This window comes from Prionailurus viverrinus, chromosome D2 (genome assembly GCF_022837055.1).
Source record: "Prionailurus viverrinus isolate Anna chromosome D2, UM_Priviv_1.0, whole genome shotgun sequence".
NCBI classification, from domain to species: Eukaryota; Metazoa; Chordata; class Mammalia; order Carnivora; family Felidae; genus Prionailurus; species Prionailurus viverrinus.
The window spans coordinates 81821809-81846129 of record NC_062571.1 but is presented as its reverse complement, the minus strand read 5'-3'; the positions used below and the strand labels follow the sequence as shown (position 1 = coordinate 81846129).

The 24321-nt window shown below is 42.9% G+C and overlaps 1 protein-coding gene across 2 annotated transcripts in view; it reads right to left on the bottom strand.

The window, feature by feature from the left end:
* EDRF1 (erythroid differentiation regulatory factor 1) overlaps nt 1-24043 on the bottom strand; it is a 39773-nt gene extending 15730 nt beyond the window's left edge. The window contains exons 1-18 of one of the 2 annotated variants that reach the window (XM_047825026.1): nt 23805-24043; nt 22536-22744; nt 20615-20681; nt 19836-19961; nt 18528-18652; nt 18127-18283; nt 14232-14333; nt 13857-13978; nt 13071-13182; nt 10163-10310; nt 9983-10091; nt 9582-9693; nt 7876-8136; nt 5659-5730; nt 5323-5473; nt 3117-3305; nt 2588-2788; nt 944-1162 (exon numbers count right to left, since the gene is read on the bottom strand). In XM_047825026.1, the coding sequence (XP_047680982.1) occupies nt 944-1162; nt 2588-2788; nt 3117-3305; nt 5323-5473; nt 5659-5730; nt 7876-8136; nt 9582-9693; nt 9983-10091; nt 10163-10310; nt 13071-13182; nt 13857-13978; nt 14232-14333; nt 18127-18283; nt 18528-18652; nt 19836-19961; nt 20615-20681; nt 22536-22744; nt 23805-23912 (2590 nt within the window). In that variant the 5' untranslated portion in view covers nt 23913-24043. The remainder of the gene's footprint in view (nt 1-943; nt 1163-2587; nt 2789-3116; nt 3306-5322; nt 5474-5658; nt 5731-7875; nt 8137-9581; nt 9694-9982; nt 10092-10162; nt 10311-13070; nt 13183-13856; nt 13979-14231; nt 14334-18126; nt 18284-18527; nt 18653-19835; nt 19962-20614; nt 20682-22535; nt 22745-23804) is intronic. The other variant, XM_047825027.1, reaches the window with a different exon arrangement.
* Between the last annotated feature and the right edge of the window lie 278 nt (nt 24044-24321).

Here is a 24321-nt window from a genome sequence, read left to right as displayed (position 1 = left end):
CCAATACGGCAACACCGTGAAAAGCATGAACCCTTTGTACCTCTAGTGCCAAGCACAGTCCACAGACCACCGCACAGCGTGCGCACACACACACTCACACTCCCTCTCGCTCTCGGATTACCTGCTGTCCTCATTCCTCTCAGCTCTTTGCCTCCTCACGCCGGGTCCAGTCCTTACATTTCCATCATTCTCATGGCTCCAACTATCCCCCCACCTTCCATCTGAGCGCTTCCCCAACCTGCGTCTTGCTATCCCAAATAGCTCTAAGTCCAGGTTTCTAACCAACAACTGAGCGAGACCTTCTGCTCACATGTCCGCTGGAATCTCCAACTCGATATGGGCCCAGCTGAATCCACTATCCTGTGCCTGAATCACACAAGGCCCCTGCGTTACTTACTCTCACCACCCACTGGACCGTGCCACCTCTGGCTCCTTCTCTAGGCTGCCTACTCAGTGTGGACAGCACCCCCTTTCCCAGATCTGCCTGCCGACATCCTGTGTATCACGTACCACCCTGCTCGAACCACACCTTCTCCCCAAAAGCCCTCCAAGAACCTCACACCTTCAGTGAACCTCTGTCCCCACTCTTCTGGACTGCACTTGTGCTCGTGGCATTTTCCCAAGATTTACATTTCTATCTGGCTTCCTGACACGGAAGAGAAACTAGGTTTCAGTTACATACCCAGCAGAGCGCCTAGCACCGGCTGGTTGTGCGCTTCACTTTTGAACGGATCAGATGCAGAATGGAGGACATGGAAATGAGGACTCTCAAAGGGCAATGGCTTTTTGTTTATTTCTCGAGAACTTAAGAATAAAAGATTCTTTAAGAGAGCACCCCTTTATACATAAAATCAAATGCCATAATTCTTTGCCCAAACCACAACACCAGCATGATTTTCTACCAGAATAGGCAATAAAGAGAGGACTCCAAAGAGATACTCACCTACTCTCTCACTCTGCAGTGCAGCTGCCTGATTCATGTAAAACACACCGATTTCATTTCTGATATTACCCATTCTCTTCAATACTTGTACATAGTGTTCTGGGTTTTGGCTTTTTAAGTCACTAAATTGCAAGATTTCATTAGCAGCTTCATAACACTTACAACTAACTGAAAGCTGACTCTCTAAGTCTGTAGACAAATCAGTTGCCCATGCAAATCCTAAAAAAAAAAAAAAAAAAAAAAAAAAAAAAATCACCGTGAGTCACATGAACCCTTCTTCCTTAGTATCTACATAATCTCACATTTTTAAGACCACAAAATAAATCTAATACTGTATAAACCTAAGATTCAATCAATGCAACTAAAATTTTAAGTTTCAAAGTAAAGATCCTTTATTTAAAAAACCATATTTTCCTGGGATATTAATGTTTGAATAAAGAAATATTTTCCTAAAAATACCAAAAACTTCCCAAGACCTGGATTTTACCAAGTACACCTGCTTACTGGTACAAGCCTAAAGTTGTTTGTGGATACAGAGTAAGTCTTTTTTTTTTCTTTTTAATCAATGGAAATAGTTCTTGAAATAAAGCTCTGATTGCTACCAGAGGCTATTTAAGTACATGATGGCTTGCAATGTAAGTTTAACTCATTGAAGAAGCTACTAGCTCAAAGACTTAAGCTCAAAGACTTAAACCTGCTATGGAGTGGGAATGCAATAAACTTAAGTGCAGGGCTCAAAATTCAAGAGGGGAAAAGGGAGTGCTACTGCCATTAACACTGGAACATGAGAGAATGCCACGCTCACAAACAAGTGTTTTCAATGAAATTAATTTGATGGGAGTGGTAAAAACACACTGAAGGTTTTCTCACTGTGTCTATGAAAATAAAATGATCATCTGAGAAACTCAGAAGGAAAGAAGGGGAAGAGAGAGGGCAAAAAAATGAAGAAACACTACATTTCTCCCCAATGTACTTCTCTAGATATTACATGTCCAAAAGTTTTTGGGAGGTGGATATCAAGTAAACATTTCAGGAGCAAAAGAAGACAATCCCATGGTAAGTAAAAGGACCGCTCTCTTGGCTCACTTGCTGCCCTAACTGCAGTGTGCTGACGACTGTACCGAAAGAGGCAGGGATACAGCCGCTAGGAATAATACTCCGATTTCAGAGTTTTAGTATGTGACAACTCCAGAACAAAGAAATAGATATATATTCACTAAGATAGTCAGCTATGAACGGAGTTTAAAAAATGATCTCTGTATCTGAGCCCCTGGAAATCATTCAGAAGGTATTCATTCACTTTTACCAACTGTTAATTCCTTTTCAAAAGAAAATCATGGCTTGGTTAGTGGAATGCAAGGTCACCTAGAAAAACCTCGATGGAAAGAGGAGTAAAAGGTCAACACAACTGTCTTAGAGCTTATTTTATCGTTATTTGAGAATTTCTAATTTTACAACTAGAACGATTTCGAAACACTTTACGTACAAATACACACGGAATCACACTCGATTTTAAAGAGAGCAGAACAACAGAACTGCAATATTGAAACGCTAACATTTCCGCCACTTCTCCGGACACACCCCGGTCACCTATGCTGGACCCAAGAAAGAGCCCGGTGCGCGTCACAGGCCTGGCCGGCGCACCTTGACACGGGGACTCCCTGTGGAGGCTGTGCAGGATCTCCTGGTCTTCTTTTGTTTGATAATTAAACTCCTCAAGATGTGCGGCTCTGTTGTTTGCGTTCTGGGCCAGCATTAGTTGGATATCACCGCAGAGCGTCAAATATTGAGAAAGAAACAGCAGCACTTCAGAAAGCATATTGGTGCAGAGGCAGCAGTAAGTATCTAGGCAGAAAGGACGGGAAAGAGAAAAGACACTGGTGCGTGAAAAATTAATATAATGAATATTAAGAAAATCTGTTACTAGCTGAAAGCTTTGCACCACTGTACCCAAGTTTCTTACGTTACATATGGCTTCCTGGGTGTCAAAAGGAAGGGATAATTAACCACTCAGAGCAGAAAATAAAATCCTGAGTAACAGACTCAAGAACAGAAAGTTATTTCAAAATTAAGTTTTACAACAGAAACAGGAGTGAAATTCCATTGTGATTCAGATGCCTTTTCTGTTCTCCCTCCCAATGCCTATTAAACATATTAATTTACAGTGACTTACCGTGGCTCTGCAAAGCTAATTTAATGTATCGTAACGCTCTTCCGTATTTCTGAAGACTCATGGCAGCATCAGACAAAACATAATAGGCCTTTGATGACTTGAGAATCAGCTGGAGTTTCATTTTATGTTGCCAAGAACCAGGGATCATTCCAGATTGACTGGAATAATTACCCTTCTGAAGGGAGCCCACTATGACAGGAGAGGGGGAGAGAAGGCAGCACGTTTTATTTGAACCTAAGTCTCACCATAAAAAAATAATTTGTTTCTTGACAGAAACGGTCCAGGCTTAGGTACCATAACTACAACAAGACCGGTAAATACTGTGCTTTACTACTTAACAATAGAGTATAATGGCAGTGTTTCAATGGACCCTCATTGGGATTTCTGAAGGCTTTCTGCTCCCTGCAGCCGTTAACTCTGTCATTCTCTTTCAGGGTCACATGTAACTAAACTCATGACTGGCCTGTCCTTTCTCCAGTCTACATGCCAACCGGCCAGAAAGTTTACCCTTCTAAAACAAACTTTAATTGCGGTGGACCCCCTGTTCTAGAACACTGAAATGGTTTCTCACCACTTACTAAATCCTGTCTATGCACCTTAGCCCCACTTCCTACAGGACGTTTTTGTCTTCCTCCGCAGTATTCCACCCCTACTACCCATCGGCCAAAGTCAAGTTACTGCTTGTTGCCTACACAGAGGCCTATTTTTTCCACACCCCCCCTCCCCCCCCCCCGCAGTGGACTATTTCCTCTCCCAGGAACATTCTTTACTTAAAGTCCAGCCTATTACTATCTTCTTCATCTAACAAATGGTCATTTTTTGTGCCAAGCACTGTCCTAGGCACCAGAAACAGTGACATGCTGTTGTATGGCCTCCTTCCTTGAAGATCTCCCACAGTAGAGGTGCAGACAGGGTGCTAACATAAACCACAGCAAAATCGATTAAGTTCAAGTACAGAGATGAAAACAAAATGGCTGCAGGAACCCTCCCTCCCCAGTCTCTCAGCCTCAAGATTTCTCTTTTTTCGATCAGCAACGACACAAGTCTTTCAAAGCAATGAAGGCACAATCTCTATTATGGTTTTTTTTAATGCATGGATTTCTTTTCCCTCTGCTACTGCATGAACTTTCTGCATCTGAGGTATTGTGAGAACACCAGAGATGAAGAAGACACAATTTTTGCTCACAACCATATTGGTGTGCGCGCAGAAAACCATTCGGCACAACTAACTATAGCAGAAGACAAAATTAAGTGCTCAAGGACAAAGTGGTTAAGAGAATCAATTCTGACTAGAGACGGGAGCGTAAAGATCTTGAACGTACATCAACAGGATTTTCAACAGCCGAGTTGGGGAGAAAGGAAGGAAGAAAAGGCATTTCAAAAAAAAAAAAAAAATACCATAAAAAAGGCAGCGATGTCTCAAGTCCTGGTGTTCTCACTGCAGAGGGGCTCAAGCCTGGCACACAGCAAGCACTACATCAACGCTAGGGAAATGCATTTACTTCCCCACCTACAACTTATGTTCGTGAAGAGCAGAAAAGTCAGGAAAGCATTTGGTATTTCATACACACAGGCTTCCAAAACATTTTTTAAACAAAACAGACTTTTCAAAAGTCCACATACTCTTCATGAAGTGACTTTCCTGAGGAACCAACCAGACAACGTGTAAGTGACCTTTCTGGTTTATTCAAGAACCACGGGGTAACAACAGCCAACAACTCTATGGGGCTTACATGTGCCACGGCTCTAAGCACTTGACATGTATTAATTCATTTGATCCCTATAAAACCCTCTAAACCAGGCACCATTGTCTCCAGTTGGAGAGAAAACAAGGCTCAAAGAAGTGGAACTTGCTCTAGCAAAGCCAAGATTTGAAGCGAGGCAGTTTGGTTCCTAAGTCTGCTCTTCAACACTCAGCTGCTTTCACTGAAGTCATTTCTTAGGAGATCCCTACTGGGCCGAAGGCATCAGCTCTCTGCTGCAGGGGGAAGGAGCAGAACTTATTAGGAGTAGCTATTAAGGATCAAAATTATCCTCTGTTTTATACTTTCAATGAAACGGTATTTCCCCCTACTTTCCATTCACATGGCATCCTTTTCCTGAACTCCTTTCAATGAATGCCTTAATTGACAGAAGTCTGCCACTGATAAAGGACTAGTACACCATTCTATAGAAGAGTCCTTATTTGCACATCAATCCAACTTACTTTTGTCCAAAAACAAGGCCATCTGCTTCTCCAGACCCTCAGGACCCCCCCTTGTGGACTCATCTTCATATTTTAATGGGATCGGGGTGTTGGGGTCAGCTGCAGGAAGGTCGCTTTCTTTTTTAATGCTGCTATCCACAGATTTTAGCCCCTTTAAGCAAGGAGAAACAGTTATCACACACATAATGAAAGGTCAACTATAAACGAGATACAAGGCACTGAACACATGTAGGAAAATTTACACTCTGAAAATAGACTTTAGTCACCAACAAACAAGTGCTATGTGCATACCAAGTGCAAGTTCATCGTAACAGTGAAGACCAAACGAAGGCCTACCTCCAGAACATAGCTGAGCACAAGTCTACAGCGCTCCTCGGTGTCATGGCAAACCGGAAAGGTGCAACTGGGCTTCAGAAACAGACATTTCAAGGGATTAGTAGGCCGCCCCCATGACAAATTCCACAGCTCTCGGCTCCTGGGAATTACTAAAACTCCACACGTCAATAACTTCAACATTTGCTTACGCATTCAGCTTCGTGAGGTAACGTGCCGCCTTAACTGCACATTAAATTGATACAAGCATCAACAAAAATCTTGCCTGATGAAAAGATCTTTCCAAGTGTACGTGACTTTCAATTCTTAAAGTTTTAAACATAATTCTGTTATGACACAGCAAGAATGTAATGTTCTAGGTAAACGCGTACCCCATCTCAGAGGGCAATGTGGCCCCTGGTCAGCACCGCTACTTGGCAACACGCAGTTAACAGTACCCCAATTTGGCAGTTAAGTTAACGAGGATCGCCAGTGGTCTCGGCGTGTAATTTACGTGCTTAAGTAGGAGCAGAAGCAGTTAATGACCTACATCTGCTAAGTGATAGTACGTGTAGGGGCCTCTGCGAGGCAGGTCACTTTTGGGGACTCCTGCAAGGCTGGAATCACTGTTCTCATTTTACGGCGAGCACAGATGTGAAGTAATCTGTCCACAGACACAGGAGGCTGAAACGGAGGCGTGGAAGTCATGCTGACTGTACTTCAAACAGTACGTTTTATAAGGCAAGGCTCACTAAAGACACGTTTACAGGAATACCATGACTGTATTTTTGAGTGCCTCGGATAGCAATAAAATTCACGGTCTATGTATAAAAAAAAAAAAGTCAACTAACGTATCACTACGTCTTTAATTATCATCTACTTAAAATCTTTTAATTAAAAGACCCATAAATCCAGGGTCTTTACAATGCAGTTCCCCAAATACATAAAATTATTGATTGCAGAAGTTCTGTTCATAATCAGAGAAAACAGTTTTTTCAATTCTACTGCGGAGTTCAAGCTGAAAGTGCACGAAAACTCGGATGGACAGTAACTTTTCCCACAGTCATTTAATCAAGTATTTACGGAGCACCTATTATGTGTTCTAGACACAGGAGACACAAGAATGTCCATACCTACAGGGAGCTTCTGTTTTAGTGAGAGGAAACAGACACAAACCTCAGGGACAGATCACTACCTCCATGAAGGACAGAAAAATACAGCATGGTTTTAGCTAGAGTGGTCTAGGTCTCTGAAAGGAGCGACACTTTCATCAGGATTTAAGGCTTAGAAAAAGGCAACCACGCAAACTTCCACGTGCTGAGCACAAGCAACGGCAGATGCCTCCACTGGGCATGATCCTGACGAGCTTGAGGCAGGAAAAAAGGCGGAGAGGGGAAGGTAAAGGAGAGGGAGAGTGCAGGAAGTCAAAAAGCTAGGCAATGTTTTATGGGGACAGCGAGGTCCTCTAAAAGCTTCCCCGGATATAAAGTTTCCACCTGAAAGTTTAAACTCTGAGCTTCCATTAAGAGATGATCTGTAAATAGGACCATATCTCAGTTCAGCGAATAGCCAGTGTCTTTTAAGGCTGACTTGGATCTGATCACAGGGTGGACTGGAAGGTAGTTATGATTCAGAAAACAGAAACTTCATTCTAATGTCAGGAGAAAGACTGACGGTAGAAGAATAGTCAATGCAATCCACATCACCAGAAATCGAAGGGTGGGAAGTTGTTAGGGTCTATCTGACCTTGACCAGGACAGAGATATGTCCAACCTAGTTGACATGGCCCAGTCACTGAGTCTACCAGACCTTGACCAGGACAGAGATACGTTCAATCGAGCTGACATGGTCCAGTCACTGAAAAAGTCCTGTCCTGTAGCCCTGGGATAAGGTACCGGGTTCCTCGCAAATGGACCAATGAGCCACCTCCTGTCTACTTATTCTACGTTCACCAAGCAATATATGCAGTTTCCCAGCAACCCAGAAACGGAGAAGGAAGACCCTAGTGAGGAGACATGACTACCTGCTGGTCACTGCAAAGGAAAGTCTCCTACGTAAAAATTAGTACACTGATGTGCGATTTGCACGTTGCCCGCCATCGGTCTGCATGTTGGATCAGTGACCCTGGGGCAATTACAAATTTGACCCTGGACCATAAAGGATCTCCCGAAGTAATGCCTTCTTTTGAGAGGCTAGCTATATTCAATTAACCACTGGTAAAACTTTAACAAAAACGCTTACTCGGATTTGATGAATGGATTTGTATTTCTCCGGAACTGACAATTCTCCAACAGACTTAATGATAGCTACTGCTTTGTTATCATCTGATGGATCAGAACCGGTGCCATAGGATCCATTTTCATCGCTGTCTGCCAGCTCTTCCTCCTCTTCACTGTAACTTTCATCAGAATTTTCATTTAAAGGAGATTCTGAACTTTCTTCTTTTTTAGGTTCATCTAATTGAAAAAGTTCTGAAAGCATGTAATTGGCTGAAGCAATAATCTTACAAAAAGAAAAAAAAACAAAAGGAAATGTGTGTGACTGTCATCAGAACCGAGCATTCTAAAGCAGAATGAATGTTACTACTGTACTAATAGATTTCTGGAGATCTGCAACAGGCTTTTTCCACCAGACTGTTACACTCAGAAAGAACTGGTCCCAAGTCAAAGGTATGCCATAAAATCTTCCTGGGTTGGTATGTTTATTTCCTGAAATTATTCCATCCCCAGCCCACCGTCTTAAAAAAAGGGGGCAACTGGTGACAAAAGTTTTCACGTGTGTAGTGTTTTAACTGAAGTATTAGCAAGAGAACATTCCATATTAACTGAGAAACCAGAATTTCTCTTTATAAGCTATGAATTAATAAGGGTTTTAATAAGCAACTAATACATGTTACAGGATCCTTGGTTCTAGGGGGAAAAAACCTCCACTAGCTTAATGAAGGAAAAGTCCATCCGGGCATCTTGTAAAATCAGTGTTTATGTATTACCGTTATTATTCCACTCTATTATTTGTTATTAATTCTTGATCACATTCAATAATTTTAACACCAGTTTCCAACTTTCACATAAACTATCCAATTTCCACAAAATATCACCACCTCCATCAATTAAATATTTAAGTCAGAAATTATTTTGCCACTTTTCTTCAAAAAAAAGTTTTCTCTTGGTTTAGTCTCTAGGATAAACTTTTATAGTCAAACTGGATGTGGCGACAATTAAAATTAACTTGGGCCTTTAAAAAAAGTGCACATGACACAACTTTTTCTAATGTAAATGGGATACAACTAGCAGTAAACCACAAAGCCGCTGTCGGATTCAGACACCGGAGGGTAAGGAGAATGGGAAATCGTGGGGCACACGGCTCAAGGATTGTTTTGAGAGAGGCTTTGTACATTTAAGTATGGAGTGCGAACCTAATTTACACAACAAAGTGATAACAAGGCCCACGTGTGTAAATGGATCTTTTAAAAGATACCGTAAATACCGTAAAATAGTTTCTCTACCTTCTAGACGCGGTAAGACAAAAGGAAAAAACAGCACTACTCAGTGAAAATTACCGGAGTCCTAAATTTAGAGAACAGGGCTATCCAAGAGAAATGTACTGGAAGCCAGCCACATAGGAAGTTTTAAATTTCTAGTGCCTAAATTATAAAAAAAATCAAATCTGGGGAAATTAATTTTAATGTATTTGTTCCACTGCACAAAGCATGATCATTTCAACATGCAACGCGTACACACAACATGCGGAATTCAGTGTGTATTTTACACTTAAAACACATCCCAATTCAGATGAAGCACATTTTCAGTGCTCAGCAGCCACATGTGGTTACTGGCTGCCGTAATGGGGCAGTTCAGACTATGCGTTAAGCAGCTTTAATGTGTAGGCAACAATTCTCTATCAGAATGCTAGACTGTTTTCAAAGAACACGTAAATGTTAATCTTACTTGAGGATGTCTGCTTTTGTCCAACAACTTAACACAATTAAGAAGCAATGTTCTAATAGTTCCGTAGTGTTTCTTATTTTGATTCTTCTTCATCATCATGTTGCAAGCAACCCTAGAAAAACATTTGTATCATTTCACACCCATTCCTCATTCTCTGCAAGACTCAAGTATAAGCATACTCCTCCTACCTTCTAATAGTAAGAGAAATACAAGAAACCATTACCGTATCTTTTGAATACGGCATTCATCCCCTACAAGTGGACACTGACAGAGTCTGTATACACATATACATACTTCGTCTCTTAAGCCACAAAAACCGAAAGGGTATTTAAAAGATTTAACCTAGATAGTGTGGCCATACACCTTAAAATTCAATGACGTTTACTTCTCCAAGCACTCACTTATATAAGAGAATAGCCACCGGCATGGTGAACGGATTTTGGTACTTGTCTTCAGTTTCTTCACAAAGAGTAGTGAGATCATAGAGCTTCACTATATCACTCCCACTTGCTGAAAAGGAAAACAAACCTCAGTTTACTGGAGTCGCTCAATCATTATTGGTCATTCAAGAATTCGTTTACCTTTAAACAGCCAATAGGTATGTCCTTCTTTGGTACAATTAGATTTCAGAAACGATAAAATATTCTGTGCAATGTCTTTTATGACCTTCGTAGAGAAGTTCGAGTTTTCCAAATTGGGAATCTCTTCTGTTTTTATCATTTCATACTTCTGCAAAACACAGAATACATTTTCAGAAAAACACCTAGACGGCAACACTTCTCTTACTAAAAAGGAACCAAATACATAGATCCTGCAGTCAGAGATCTCTGCAGCCTGGAAGAATTTCAACCGCTGGTTCTCAATCTTTTTATGGCTCCAGCATTCTGAAGGAAATGGGACCCACCTGTCGGCAATGCTGTCGGTTGCCACAGGAGTGAGTCTCAAGCGAGAATCACCACCGATTTAGAACCACAGATTTAGGCGTGATCCTATTCCGGTCCTCACGTGCAGCAGCTCATAGCACACCCTTTCTTCTCTCCACCTAGTGGTTTTCACCTGGGAGGGTGGTAGACAAGGCGGACTTCACCCAGCAAGCTCTTCCCCCCCAGACACTAGACTCACCTGGAAAGTCTCCCCGGTAGACCGTCCTCTTCCCTGAGGCTACAGACTCTACCCCTTTGCAGACAGGGAGACAGGGCTGGGAGGCAGCAGTGAGAGCACAGGCTGCGTGGACACGACTACCACGACTTTTAAAGGATCTCCATTTTTCTAGCTTCTCTTCTGTTCCCACTTCCCCAAATGCCTCTTACCACACTTGAAGAAACTCCAAAGCAATTGGAAAATAAGACCAACAGTCTCCCAAGGTTGGTTTTCATCCCTCTCGTTCACCTAAAGCCCCAAGTTGTAATTTCCTTCCTTAAGATGCTCTTCTCCTGGATTGCACACCGTGCTACTGGGGATCTCGTTCCCTCTGAATGCCCCCTTCCCTTTCACCCACATGGGGAAAGGCTCCAACACTGGAGGTGAAGATTCCCATGGTGATGAAGTTCAACAGTATCCAAGCAGATGGCGCCTCAGATTCTCTTTCTAGCCCCACCTTCTCTAAAGCCTGCGACTTCAAAATGCTCACAGACATTTCGATGCTTTCCTCAAGAAGAACACACGATCGCAGAGAGACCCCCTTCCTCACCTAAACCAATTCAATGTCCCATCTCAGGCAAGGATACCACCATTATTCTAGTCCCCAGGCTCTGGGATTCCCTCTGACGCACCTCCCCTCCTGCCCCAGCCTCTCCTTAAAGGCTGCCATTTAGGGTAACGATACAGTGTTTCCCAACCCAGGGTGCAGATCAGAATCATATACAAGCTTGCTTTCTTTTCTTTTCCTTTTTTTTTTTTTTTTTTAACGTTTATTCATTTTTGAGAGAGAGAGAGAGAGACAGAGCATGAGCGGGGAAGGGGCAGAGAGAGGGAGACACAGAATCTGAAGCAGGCTCCAGGCTCTAAGCTGTCAGCATAGAGCCCGAGGCAGGGCTCGAACTCACGAACCGTGAGATCATGACCTAAGCCGAAGTCGGACGCTGAACCGACTAGGCCACCCAGGCGCCCCCTTTCTTCTCCTTTCTTTGACAGATACACAGATCCCACCTATCCCGATACACTAAGGGACCCAAGCAAGTGTGTTAACAGGCCCCTGGGTTGGAGCACAATGGTTAAAAGGATGGCCTCAGCCAGACACAGGTTCAAATACTGGCACCACCGCTTACTAGCAATGTGGCCCTGGGCGACTCATTTGAGCGCCCTGATCCTCAAGTCTCCCTCTTCATCAAGAGGGAATAATGGTATTCGAGCACCTAAGATCATCAAGAGGGAATAATGGTATTCGAGCACCTAAGTAATGCAGGTAAAGCATTTAACAAGGTATCTGGAACAAAACAAGTACTCAGTAAATGCTAGCCATTCTTGCTGTCACTTCTGAGTATTCCCTCTGTAGTAGAAGTCCATCCTGGTGCTCACGATAACGCGAGGCTCCCCAGTCTTGTCTCCAAGTCCTCTGTGTCTGTTTCTCGTGCCTTCTCCAAATTATGATTCCAACACAACGAATTTCACCTCCCAGACACAAAGCCTTCACAGATTCCAGATTATTAAGTGAACCAAGCCCACACTTAACTCAGAATCCGGGACTCTCCATCATTTGACCCCAGCTTTTCTAATCTATTTGCCATTCTGCTACGTGAATCCTGTGTCCCCCAGCTGTATTTATCATCAATCCCTTCCTTTACTTACACCTTACATTAGTCTTTTAGAACATTCATCTCTTCTTTTCCGAGACGCTATCATTCAAGACCCAGTTGAGAGGCCACTTCTTCCAGGAAGTCCTTCTTTTAGACCAAAACAGAAGCAATCTCACCTTCCCCGATCACCCAGGCTTCTGTGTGTGTACTGCACTTCGAACACATAATCGATGGTCTCCTATCTTTTCCTTTGCACCCTGCTATTTCCCATTAGTATTTTACCTTTCTGGGTAGTGGTTTTCCCCCAACATTTGCAATGGGGATAAAGTGCCTCATAAATACCACCAGCTCCCTAACAATCTGCTATAGAAGCAATTGATTTTACACACTATTGCTGTAGTCTTTCCTTAAAACTCCACGTATACGGAGTAGATAGCTGTTCAGTGTACAAATATCTCCACTGTACAGACACTTTTAGGTAATTAACTACTACGAGCGCCTGGCGTTAAAATCAGAGATCTATGATTACAGATGTAGGTTCCCACAAATTACCTGTAAAATTATACTCCTGTAATATCTGGAATTCTGTTATCACCCACTCAAATGTGAAAACGCTCATTCATTTATTTACAGCCATCTTCCTTGCTGAAAAGACAGCCTGGTATTTAAGGGCCTCGGGAAATTTGGCGAGGTACTCTCCACACCCATTTGCATTTGAGAGAAAATTAGAAAAGTCACACTGTGTCTTACTTACCTGTACAATTCCATTTACATGGAAACACATCACAAGCTCTGGTACGTTGCAGATCAAGTTGTCCAACCAATAGTCAATTCCAGTTAGCACATTGATCGGCTTGTTGTTGTCCCTAGAAATACACAATTCCAATTATTCAGTTTGAGATGTTCCATAATAAAACCATCTGAGACTGACTTCCACCATTTCTCCCCAGATGAAAAATGCCACATACGCTTTCTTTTCTGATGAGATACACACATGTAGCTCACGTGGCGTATTAACATCTTTCCAGAAGCTTCGCTTGAGTTTCTAACAGGAATCCATACACGTTTTCATTAAGAGTAGAAGTAAATTCGATAGCAGATGACTGTGAGCCTACAGCATGCTCCTCATACAGCCTGAGGTGAGAGACCAACCACCCGTGTATAATAATGCTCACGTTATAATTCACACTGGCCAAAGTATCTCCGGAGTACGAACTCAAGTGTTCACCATCAGTTAGTAGGAAGCTGGTAAACTATCCCCTTAACTGACGATAGCCTATTCTTACAAGTGACACATTCAGACAGAAGACTAAGCCTGTGCAACAGATCTCCGGCTCCACTCATTAAGGACTGAAATGAAAACCCAGCTACAGGGCTTTCAGCATTTGCTGATGATAGCACCCCTCTTCCTTACCGTGCCCATCTCAATTCATGGGGCCCAGGAGGAAGGTAAAAAACCCAGAGAAAGGTGATGATGCCCAAAGAGATTTAGTGAAAGCAGATGAAACACAGACTCTCAAGGAGTATCATTTTGGTTTACCTGAGACGTAGGCTGACTGCTGGGTATCTGCCTCCTCCAAATATAGGCATGTTGGAGCCAACTAACATATGTATATCTTCAAATGTCCATAAGATGTTCCGAACGAAATCGTTTTTAAGACCCTTTGATTTGAAACAAAATGGGAAAGACTATTACATAGTAAACAAGAGATCCATAATTTCCCCCCATGAGTCACAGAAAGACTAGAAAAAGATAAAGGAGACAAAGTAAATTAAAGTCACAGAGATGTTTAGAAAGCAATTTTCAGGATCGAGTGGATTTCTTCCCCCTACAAATTCCAATTCAGACTAGTTTTTAAATGGCAAAGTAGACTGGGGATTAGGTGTCTCGATTCGGACACCATGGAAAGCATACCTGACTGTTCTCCCCGTCATTGAATAAAGTAGTCAGGTTTTGTTCTTTGGGTGCTGAGGCCACATGCCCCACTATGTATGAGGGTTCAAGAGGCTCACTTCCCTGTGAAAAGTGCAAGGATAGGAGTGACTCCGCTGCCATCATTTCTTACAAACGGCCTACTTTTAAAGAGTATTACCTAAACATTCAAAACATAAACCTCAAATCTATTTTTGTGAATTAAAGCTACTACAAATCATTAACTCTCACCACTGGGTGGCTTGCTTCAGCTCTTAGGTATTACAGCTATTCTAATAAGCCAATCACACTTAGATCTCAAAGATTAAAGATTGTTTGCAGCTTTCAAAGGTTTAACATTTTTCTCTTTTTTGGATAAATTTGAATACCACTGCTCTTTCAGCCCACCCCATCTCTACTGAATTTGAAGTATTTAAGAAACCTCAGCCATATGGGACGCCTGGGTGGCTCAGTTGGTTAAGCATCTGACTTCAGCTCAGGTCATAATCTCATGGTTTGTGAGTTCGAGTCCTGTGTCAGGTTTGGTGCTGACAGCTCAGAGCCTAAAGCCTGCTTTGGATTCTGGGTCTTCCTCTCTTTCTGCCCCACCCTTGCTCTCACTCTGTCTCTCGAAAATAAATGTTAAAAAAAAAATTAAAAAAAAAAAAAACAAAAAACACCCTCAGCCATATATATATATATATATTTTTTTTTTTTATTTTTAAGTAATCTTTCCACCCAACATGGGGATTGAACTTACAACCCCGTGATGAAGAGGTGCATGCTCTACTGACTGAGCCAGCCAGGCGACCCTCAGCCGTATTATCCTGGAGACATCGTCATCAGAACAGCCTCTAGTTTTGCTGTCTAATGTGTGCCTCACAGAATACGAGTCCCTAGGATACTCGGTGAAGAACTTCCAGAGGATGCTTTGAAGCCTGCCGCTCACTACAGGCTTGATTTTGGAGAATAACAATGCCTATTATGTAAAAAAAAGCCTCTAAGAGATTCTGTAGTAGAAAAATCAACTTCCCCTCTATAAAACCCAATGTTCTCAAACTTCTTTAATCTCTGAATATGTTTTATTCTTAATACAATCTGTGGAACATATTCTAAAAAAAAAAAAAATTTAAGGCAGAGGAATCTTTGGCAACTCAGTCCACCACTCAAATTTCAACCACTGGGGACAACTGCCTCAAGCATTAACGTCAATGCCGCAACAGATCCCAAGATCGGAAAGCTTACGTGCCACGTGCACTGCTTGTTCTATGAATTTACCTCTTGACCTACGTGTGTGCTCATCGGCTCAGCACCTGCCTGTGAAGTGCGTATACTCGACTACAAGCGCAGTGAAGTTGGGGTGGGGTGGGGTGGGAGTGGGGGAGAACCTCCACTGATTTTGCTGTGTCTTGTAATCTCTTTCAAGAGTCCCAAAAGAACTTCAAAACTTTATTGTTTATCCATACAAGTTATCAACCTCTGGACCAAATCCCCAAATTGTACTCGTCAGGTAGTAGCTTTAGTGGGAGTCCGGGCTCTAGGTTATAACGTTCTCAATCAAAGTTTGGCTCCAAGGCCACCCAGACACCTATTTAACTCCATCCTTGCTTAACACAGGCCTCAAACTAGCAAGGTTCGTTTTGGGAACAAGAATTCACAAACAAAAATCTCTAAATTTGAAATTTAGGCAGTGTAATATTGTATCAAATATTCTGTCAAAGAATATCTTTATGGCAGGCTAGCAGTGCTCAGGACCACGCCACTGCCAGGATAATTGGATAATCCTACTGCTCCCAGGGCCCTTCTAAACACGCGTGGAGCACACGGATGCTGTGTGGGGTGCTGCTGCAAGGTTGAACTCAGAAAGTTCAGGGTTTAAAATTTTTTTTTTTTCAACGTTTATTTATTTTTGGGACAGAGAGAGACAGAGCATGAACGGGGGAGGGGCAGAGAGAGAGGGAGACACAGCATCGGAAACAGGCTCCAGGCTCCGAGCCATCAGCCCAGAGCCTGACGCGGGGCTCGAACTCACGGACCGCGAGATCGTGACCTGGCTGAAGTCGGATGCTTAACCGACTGCGCCACCCAGGCGCCCCAGAAAGTTCAGGGTTTAGATCCTCACTCAGATTTCACCAGCTGTGACCGCGGGCGAACATCCTCTTGTACAAACTTTGGTTTACTTATTTGTAAGACGATACCACCAACGCTTAATACACACAAAGCTCCAAGGATGAAAAAAATGTGCACGTACACACATACGGATACACACGGCACAGAGTACGTGGCGTAAAAGGCATTAAGCAGATGCCAGTTCGCCTCCTCCACATACAAGTGTATAGATTCTGAAAAGCTTCCCTGACTTTTCACAGTGAGCCTTAAACAAGGGAAGGACAGAATGAGGCGGCTGGGAGACGAGCAGATGGGTGGCAGATTAGGTATTTCCGTTATATGGTCCTTTTGTAACGTGTGGGGTTTGAAGTCAAGGAACATTCGATGAGTTTTTAAAGACTCTGTCAGTGTAATACAGTCACGTACAAGAAAGTGCATAAACGAAATCCGATGGTAGGACTAACTATCAGACAAAATATCCATGTCAGATAATATCATTATCCAGGTCAGAACATGGGACCCTGCTGGCACGAAGCACCCAGCCCCTTCTCATGTACACGACACCCTCACCTCCTGGAGGTCAGCACCATGTGAACTTGCACGGTAATGATTTCCTTCCTTTTTATTAGAGCTTGCCTGCCTTTGGAAAAAACTTAAATACATTACATAACTTAATTAGCTTTCTCCATCTTAAAACCTACTAAAACTCACATCAAGTTAAATCTATTTGCCTCCTGTACCCTCTAGTTTGGGAGGATAGCACCAATCTGGACAAATAACGTTCAATACCTGACAGTATAGAACAAGAGAAAAAACACAATTTACCACGTTAAAAATCCTACTTTATCTTCTTCAACTTTGTGAGTACATTTTCCTTTGTGAGTACATAAACCTTGCTAGTTTTCTGTTTCCTAAAAACAGACATGCACAGTTTACATCTCTGCAGTTACCTTATTCTTTGATAGACACAGTAAAAAAGACTAAACAAGAAATAAGAAAAATCCCAGAAAATAAGACACAAAACAGACACCCTACTCTCTCTTCCTTCTAAAAGCTTTACAACGTTAACGCAGGTTAAGTCTCAGGAACTTCATCCAGGAAATCCTAAGGGCAGTTTGACGCTTAACAATCTACAAGTTACGGGGCGCCTGGGTGGTGCAGTCGGTTAAGCGTCCGACTTCAGCCAGGTCACGATCTCGCGGTCCACGAGTTCGAGCCCCGCGTCAGGCTCTGGGCTGATGGCTCAGAGCCAGGAGCCTATTTCCGATTCTGTGTCTCCCTCTCTCTCTGCCCCTCCCCCGTTCATGCTCTGTCTCTCTCTGTCCCAAAAATAAATAAACGTTGAAAAAAAAAAAAAAATTTTAAAAAAAACAATCTACAAGTTAAGATAAGAAAGAAGGTCAGTATTCACTTACAAACAGGCCTGTGAGTCTCAATATTTGACAGGCATTTATGATATATCTAAAGTGTAAGATATACCAGATTACATACTACTCTCAGGACTTCCAGGAGATAATTGGTACTGATAAACATACTGGCAAGCTACTTTAAATGCTGGCAAAAATTTTTAAATCTTTTGAATTAAAAAATTTGATCTAGCCATTCATAGTATTTTTTGTAGATTCTGTCTTGAGAGTCTAAAAAAAGTATTTTTCCTAATTTTAGGCCATAAACTAGAGCATTTTTTTTTTTTTTTTTTTTACTCCCATTCATCTATTTTTATTAACAAGATCACCGGTTTTGTCTTCTTAAACGAGTTTACCGAATTAACATCTAAGGACTAACTAACCTGACTGGAAGCACTGGGATCCTCAGAGACTGAAGAAGGCATTTCAAAGGGGGCGGGCCAGGAAGCCCCATCGGAGTCAGTGGCCTGATGTGAACTGGACGGTCCCTGCTGTTCCGCAGCAGAGGGGACGGGCTGAGCAGCTCCATCGCCATTGATACTGGCCAGTCAGAAAGAAAAGTATCGCTCGGTTACTAAAGTTAACCTCACGGAACAGTCTACCAGCTTTTAAAACCCAAAGTCCACGATCAAGTATAAATCCCGTTACAAAAAGGAAGACAAGACATTGCAATGTCAACAATACCCCAGTTGCAAAACTTCAATTATTACTTTTACGAGCTTAAAATTAAATTTCGGATCAGTTTCCCCTTCCTTAAGGGAAATGCAAACAAGTCGCCAAGTACCTGTAATATAAAAACTTGGAAAGAATAGCCTTCTGATACCAGTGCTCTTTGCTCTTTTTCTTCCTCTGCCACTTCTGATCGATAAGTCTCTGATAAAACTCCTTCAGCCACGTCCAGTCACCAGTCTGAGTGACAAGAGAAAACGATAAATACAGCAAACCTGTAGTCAGAACAACTTGTCACCCGCTACTCTTTTGCAGGAAATACTCTATTTCTTGAATGCTACTTCCTAAACACATACTCAAACAACTATCTCTCTAGACTCAACGTCTATCACCTCTTTTGGGATATCTGTCTTTCTCTTCTCTGTGAGCCAGGCTAAGACAAGTGATTCTTCTTTGTAACACGTTCCTCGGTACCTGGAATAAGCCCCAGTGTGTATACCACACTGAAATTATCTGTGTATATGTCTGCAACACCAAAACTCTAAGCTGCCAGCAAACGACCACTGTGATTTACTGTCATGTCCCGAGAGCTTGACCAGCGGCAAGCGTACACGTACAGGCTGAACGGCCAACAGTCCGAGTACAGAAACGGACCGCAAGCCTTGAGAAACTGAAACACTGCTATTACGCTTTACATAAAAAGTATCCACCATCTGGGGCGCCTGGGTGGCGCAGTCGGTTAAGCGCCCGACTTCAGCCAGGTCACGATCTCGCGGTCCCTGAGTTCGAGCCCCGCGTCAGGCTCTGGGCTGACGGCTCAGAGCCTAGAGCCTGGAGCCTGTTTCCGATTCTGTGTCTCCCTCTCTCTCTGCCCCTCCCCCGTTCATGCTCTGTCTCTCTCTGTCCCAAAAATAAAATAAACGTTGAAAAAAAAAAAATTAAAAAAAAAAAAAAAAAGTATCCACCATCAACACATGGGGAGTTTGGGAATAGGCATTTATCAAGGTACAGTTTGAGAAGCTCTGCTTTCAGCAAGCCAATTAATTCCAATAACTATGTCTTCATTGGAAGAACTTCTAACCTTTTTCACATTTCCTGGCAGTCATGTTTCATGAGAGTCTCTTCAATGGAGACATCAAAGGATCTTTCAAAAATTTTAACCATTCCCTTAAATTTCCATTTTTTTCCACAACTTTCTTCACTGGCTTCCTCCCTTTTCCTTGGAAGATTCCTGGCTGTTGGTTACCAGGAAGTTTCTTCTTCGTTCACTCTCTTTTCTATCTTTTTCTTTAGTAAAGCTTCTTTACCTTCTGTGCAACATCTTACTTCTTAGCTGCCGAAGTGCTGGACTGCGTGCCCACCCAAGCCTTTCTTTGGATTAAAATAATGCTTTAATGGTTGTTTTTCCACAAAAAAGTATTACCTGAGACGATCTCATAAAGAGCTCTTGAATATCTAACTCGTCTAATAAGAGAGTCCTTCCGATGCGATGTACGGCCATGCTCACGTGGGATTTGCTGTAGGGAATCTTCAGGAGCTTTTTTATGTTCTTTGAAAAATTAAGAGAAGACATAGTTTAAGAAAAAGACCTTATGAGTGTGACTTGAGCTCTTTCAAATCTTCATGGTTTGAAAGCACAATAAACTTCATTCCCCTAAGGTTAAACAAACTGTACTGGACACGAAGAGCTAAATACAAACATACAGAAGACAGAGCTTTACAAACACAATCACCTACACTTTACCAGTCATGCTACGTTAATGTAAATGACAGTCAAAGATTTATTCTTACACAAAAGAATTTCCTAAAGTTAAGGGTGTAGGTCACACTTTCGCAAGGACCTAGGCTTTCAGCATATCAAATAAAACCGCCCAACTAAGGAGTGGGAGATTCTAAGTACCATTTTTAATTCTCAATTGGTAACATTATATAAATCATCCCAAACGTTATAATCACCTATACTTGCTACTATAAAAATACAACCACCAATATCACTATATTGCCACTACCAGTGTTTTGGGCGCTGCTCCTTCCTTTTTGAAAGGAGAGGTGGCCGAGCATGACTTTATTAACAAAAGAGATATTCGATAATCAGATAACTGTACCTTATTTCACCAGTAACTTTTCAAGGCTACAGAACACAGCATGCTACAAATCCCAGGCAAAAACATCCCAACTACAGTCCCCAATAAAGACACTTACTTCAGAGTCAGAAACGACGTCCACATCATTTCCCACAGAATCAATAAAGTCGTACGCCATTCCAAAGCTAATGGGGGGAACAAAGGCCACAACCGTCATGTCCATGACAACATAAGTAGGAGTTTATAATACAGTATTTCATCACTCCCAGGATACACATTTTCCACATTTTACCATCTCTGAAATCAGTCTGCCTACAGCCATTAGAGTGGAGTAGCCTTTCCTTCTTAGTGGTACACAGAACAATGATGTGACTTAATCACATCTCAGATTTGATAGAATATAGTAATAATTGTTAGAAGCAATAGGAAACATCTAGAAAAAAATTAACAATTTTTTTTTTTTTGTAATTACAAATCCCCAAAAAACCTCCAAACAAAAACACCTTAAGATACCATTCTTTTTTAGGTGGGGAGATAAGAAAAATATAAACAGAAACATTTATCAGGATTTAGTCTCTAGGATTGTGTTGCTAGGGATATACAATCAATACTACTTTTTCAAAACAACAACAAAAAAACCCAGAACCTGACACTAATTCAGCCAGAAGGAGAAAAGAAAAAAAATGTTGTGTCAGGTACCACGTGAGGCACATCTATAATCTCTAAGTCTGAACAGCAGCTGAGGTCGCCACATTTCAGTTAGTAAGCGGCAGAGGTTCAGAATACTTACCTAGGACCACCTCATTTCACATGCTGATGATTTACCATGCAGGCTTGGCAAGTACTTAACCTTTCTAAGCTTCAGTTTTTCCATTTAAAAATCAGTTAACAGAACCTAACTCAAAGGGCTGTTTTGAGAATTAAGAGATAAACATATAAAGTACTCAACGCACTGTTTGCACACAATCGATGTAACTAAAATTTAAATTACTTCATAATATTTAATTGTGTTGACATAGAATTTATTAAGTCGTTCTCCTAGAGGAAGGTATTTGGACTACTCCCAAATTTTTGCTAGTACAAATAATGCTGCAACACTTTGCGAACGTAACTTTTACCTTCTGAGGCATTAGGATGATTTCTAAACTACTAACTCATTAGGTTTTCTTTTTTTTTTTTTTTTTTTTTTGAGAGAGAGAGAGAGAGAGAGAAAGAAATCCAGAAGGGGGCGGGGGAGGGAGACAGGATGTTACACTCCCCTGGGCTGGGTGTGGAGCCAGGGCTCAATCCCATTAACCAGGGAATCATAACCTGAGCCAAAATCAAGAAGTCAGATTCTTAACTGACCGAGGCACCCAGGCGCTCCAGAACTCATTAGGTATTAACGCATTTATGGCTCTTGCTGTATGTTATATGGACATATTTTAGGTTCAATCACAGAGAGGAAAAATAAGAGAATCCTACACATTAAATAGTCTACATGTTAGTAGAGGTTTCTCTGTAAGAATCCAGGCCACTCTCTCCCTTAAATACCATCAGCAGAATTTCCAGCAACTGACTCAGCAAGTGTCAGAGTGTAGGTCACCCAACATGCTGGGTTTCTACATCAGGCTTTTTCAGACCAAATAATCCAGCACCATTTAATGAAAACTCCCCAGGACAGATTAGGTAGTGTTAAGGGTTTTCCTCCTCAGGTGCCACCCCTGATGCTTGGTATCCACATAGTCAAAAGGTAGGCAGATTGGCTAAAAATAAAACAGCTGATTGAATTTTAGTGGCTAAAACTGAGATCTGTTGAGAACATGATGCAGACCCGAAAGAAGTATTCGCAACTGATATCTTCAGACTGGAACATAAGCCCTCTAGGAGGGGGAAGAGGACTTTGAAAGTCAAATACAACCTTTTCCTAAAGGGAAATCTCACCAAGATGATGAGCGTTACAAATTAAACTGAAAAAGCAAATATCAGAGTTCGGGACGGGGGGGTGGGGGGGTGGTGCTGCTGGGAGACAGGTAAAAACGCCACTGATTAATATTTACCTTGAAAATGGCTTGCTTTTCTTACTATTGCCAAGAATGGTAGTTCCTGCCGGCCCTAGTTTGGCACTCTCTCGCAACCAGTTGGCAGGTGGGAGTTTCAAGTCTGTTTTCTCTTCAAGGCGTGCAAATGCTGTTCGAGGAGGGGCAGAAGAGTATTTCACCACAGCTCGGCTCTTCACTTCATTGCCTCCAAGAAATAAAGCTGATCCCTAATTAACACATTGGACGAAACTTTAATGACACTACTAGGAATTTAAAATGCCACCTTTAAAAAAAAGAAAAAGAAATCCCACCACGTCAGGCTTCACAAGACTATGTGCTACATGTTTCTAACGGCAAGAAACGCAAGCATTTACTTAGCTGTTTTTCACATAATTTCAAAGAAAAACAAGAATCAATGAGTATAATGTTTACGGTTATCAGCTAAGACAGTGGTCAAGCAGGAACCAAGGAAGAGTCAATAGCGTCACAGTAATGAAATGTGAGATTGGATAAAATCTCTGCTCATTATTCAAGATGTATTACTTTCACTTGAATATCATTTAGAAAGTAGCTTGTTACACGGTATCTGGGGCTTTTTTGTTTTCATTTTTTTTAAGTAAGCTCTACGCCCAACGTGGGGCTTGAACTCAGGATCCAGAGATCAAGAGTCAAATGCTCTACGGACTGAACCAGCCAGGCATCTCTGGGGCTTTTTTTGTTTGTTTTCAAGCAAACGTTTGGTAACTGAGTCGTCAGTTCATTACACACACTCTCTCAACCTTTAACTTCATGGGAAGGCGCTGGGGATTCCTCACACTCTTCACTCGCACACCCCCAAGCAAGCTCAGTGTCCGATTTCACTAACCTTTCACGCGCTCCCTTTTCGGCCCGGCAGACACTCTGCAACCCTTCCAGGATTATCTCCTTCCCATGTCGGCGAGCTCCCCCCAGCCCCCGACACCCTCTCTTTGCCCTCCAGCTTTGCATGACTGTGTCACATTCTGGAACCACGTATTTACGGGTTCGCTCCTTGAGAGCGGAGATCGTCTCTAACTCACTTCTCGGTTACAACCGAGTGGAAAGCCAGAACTGCTTGCGATAGGAGTAACTTGCCCGCAAAAACCCGAATACCTGACGACAGACACGCGGGCTTCCACTCCGTTTGGGGGACTGCCCGGGAGACGCGGAGAAGGCACCCGAAGCCGCCGGGAACCGTGTCATCCCTCCCCGGCGAAGCGGGCCCGAAGCTCCCGGAGCCCGGCAGGTCCCGCCCCAGGGCGGACTCACCTGTGCTGAAGGTTCCTCGGATTCTCCCTGGGACAGGAGGCTGAGCCCTCCCCGAGCAGCGGCCCCGGCCGGCGGCGACTCGGCCCCAGCCTCCTTGGAGTCCCCCATCTCCTCGGCCCAGAGTAGGCGAGGCAAAACGGGACCCGAGGAGCCGCGGCAGCAACCGGGCCCAGCGGCGCGGTGCCACAGCCGAGCCAGCGCCAGAGACGCCCCGCTCACTGCACTTCCGGTTCCTGACCGGAAGGAGGTGCGGTGACGCGTCCAAATCTCGCGAGCTTTATGCTAGCGGCCCGGCTCCGCCTTCTCCAGTGGCAGCCACCTTTGCGGCACGGGCGGGAGCTGTAGTGCGCCTGCGCTTGTCGGAGCCTCTTCAGGAGACCACTTCTCGCGGTATCTGATTCTCAGGCTCCACCCCTTGCACGCTTTTCATCTTTGTTGGCCAACAGCTCTCGGGACGTGGGCTTTGGGATGTCAGTTTCGCCGAGGTCGTCCTTGCGTGGGCGGGGAGGTGAGGGTG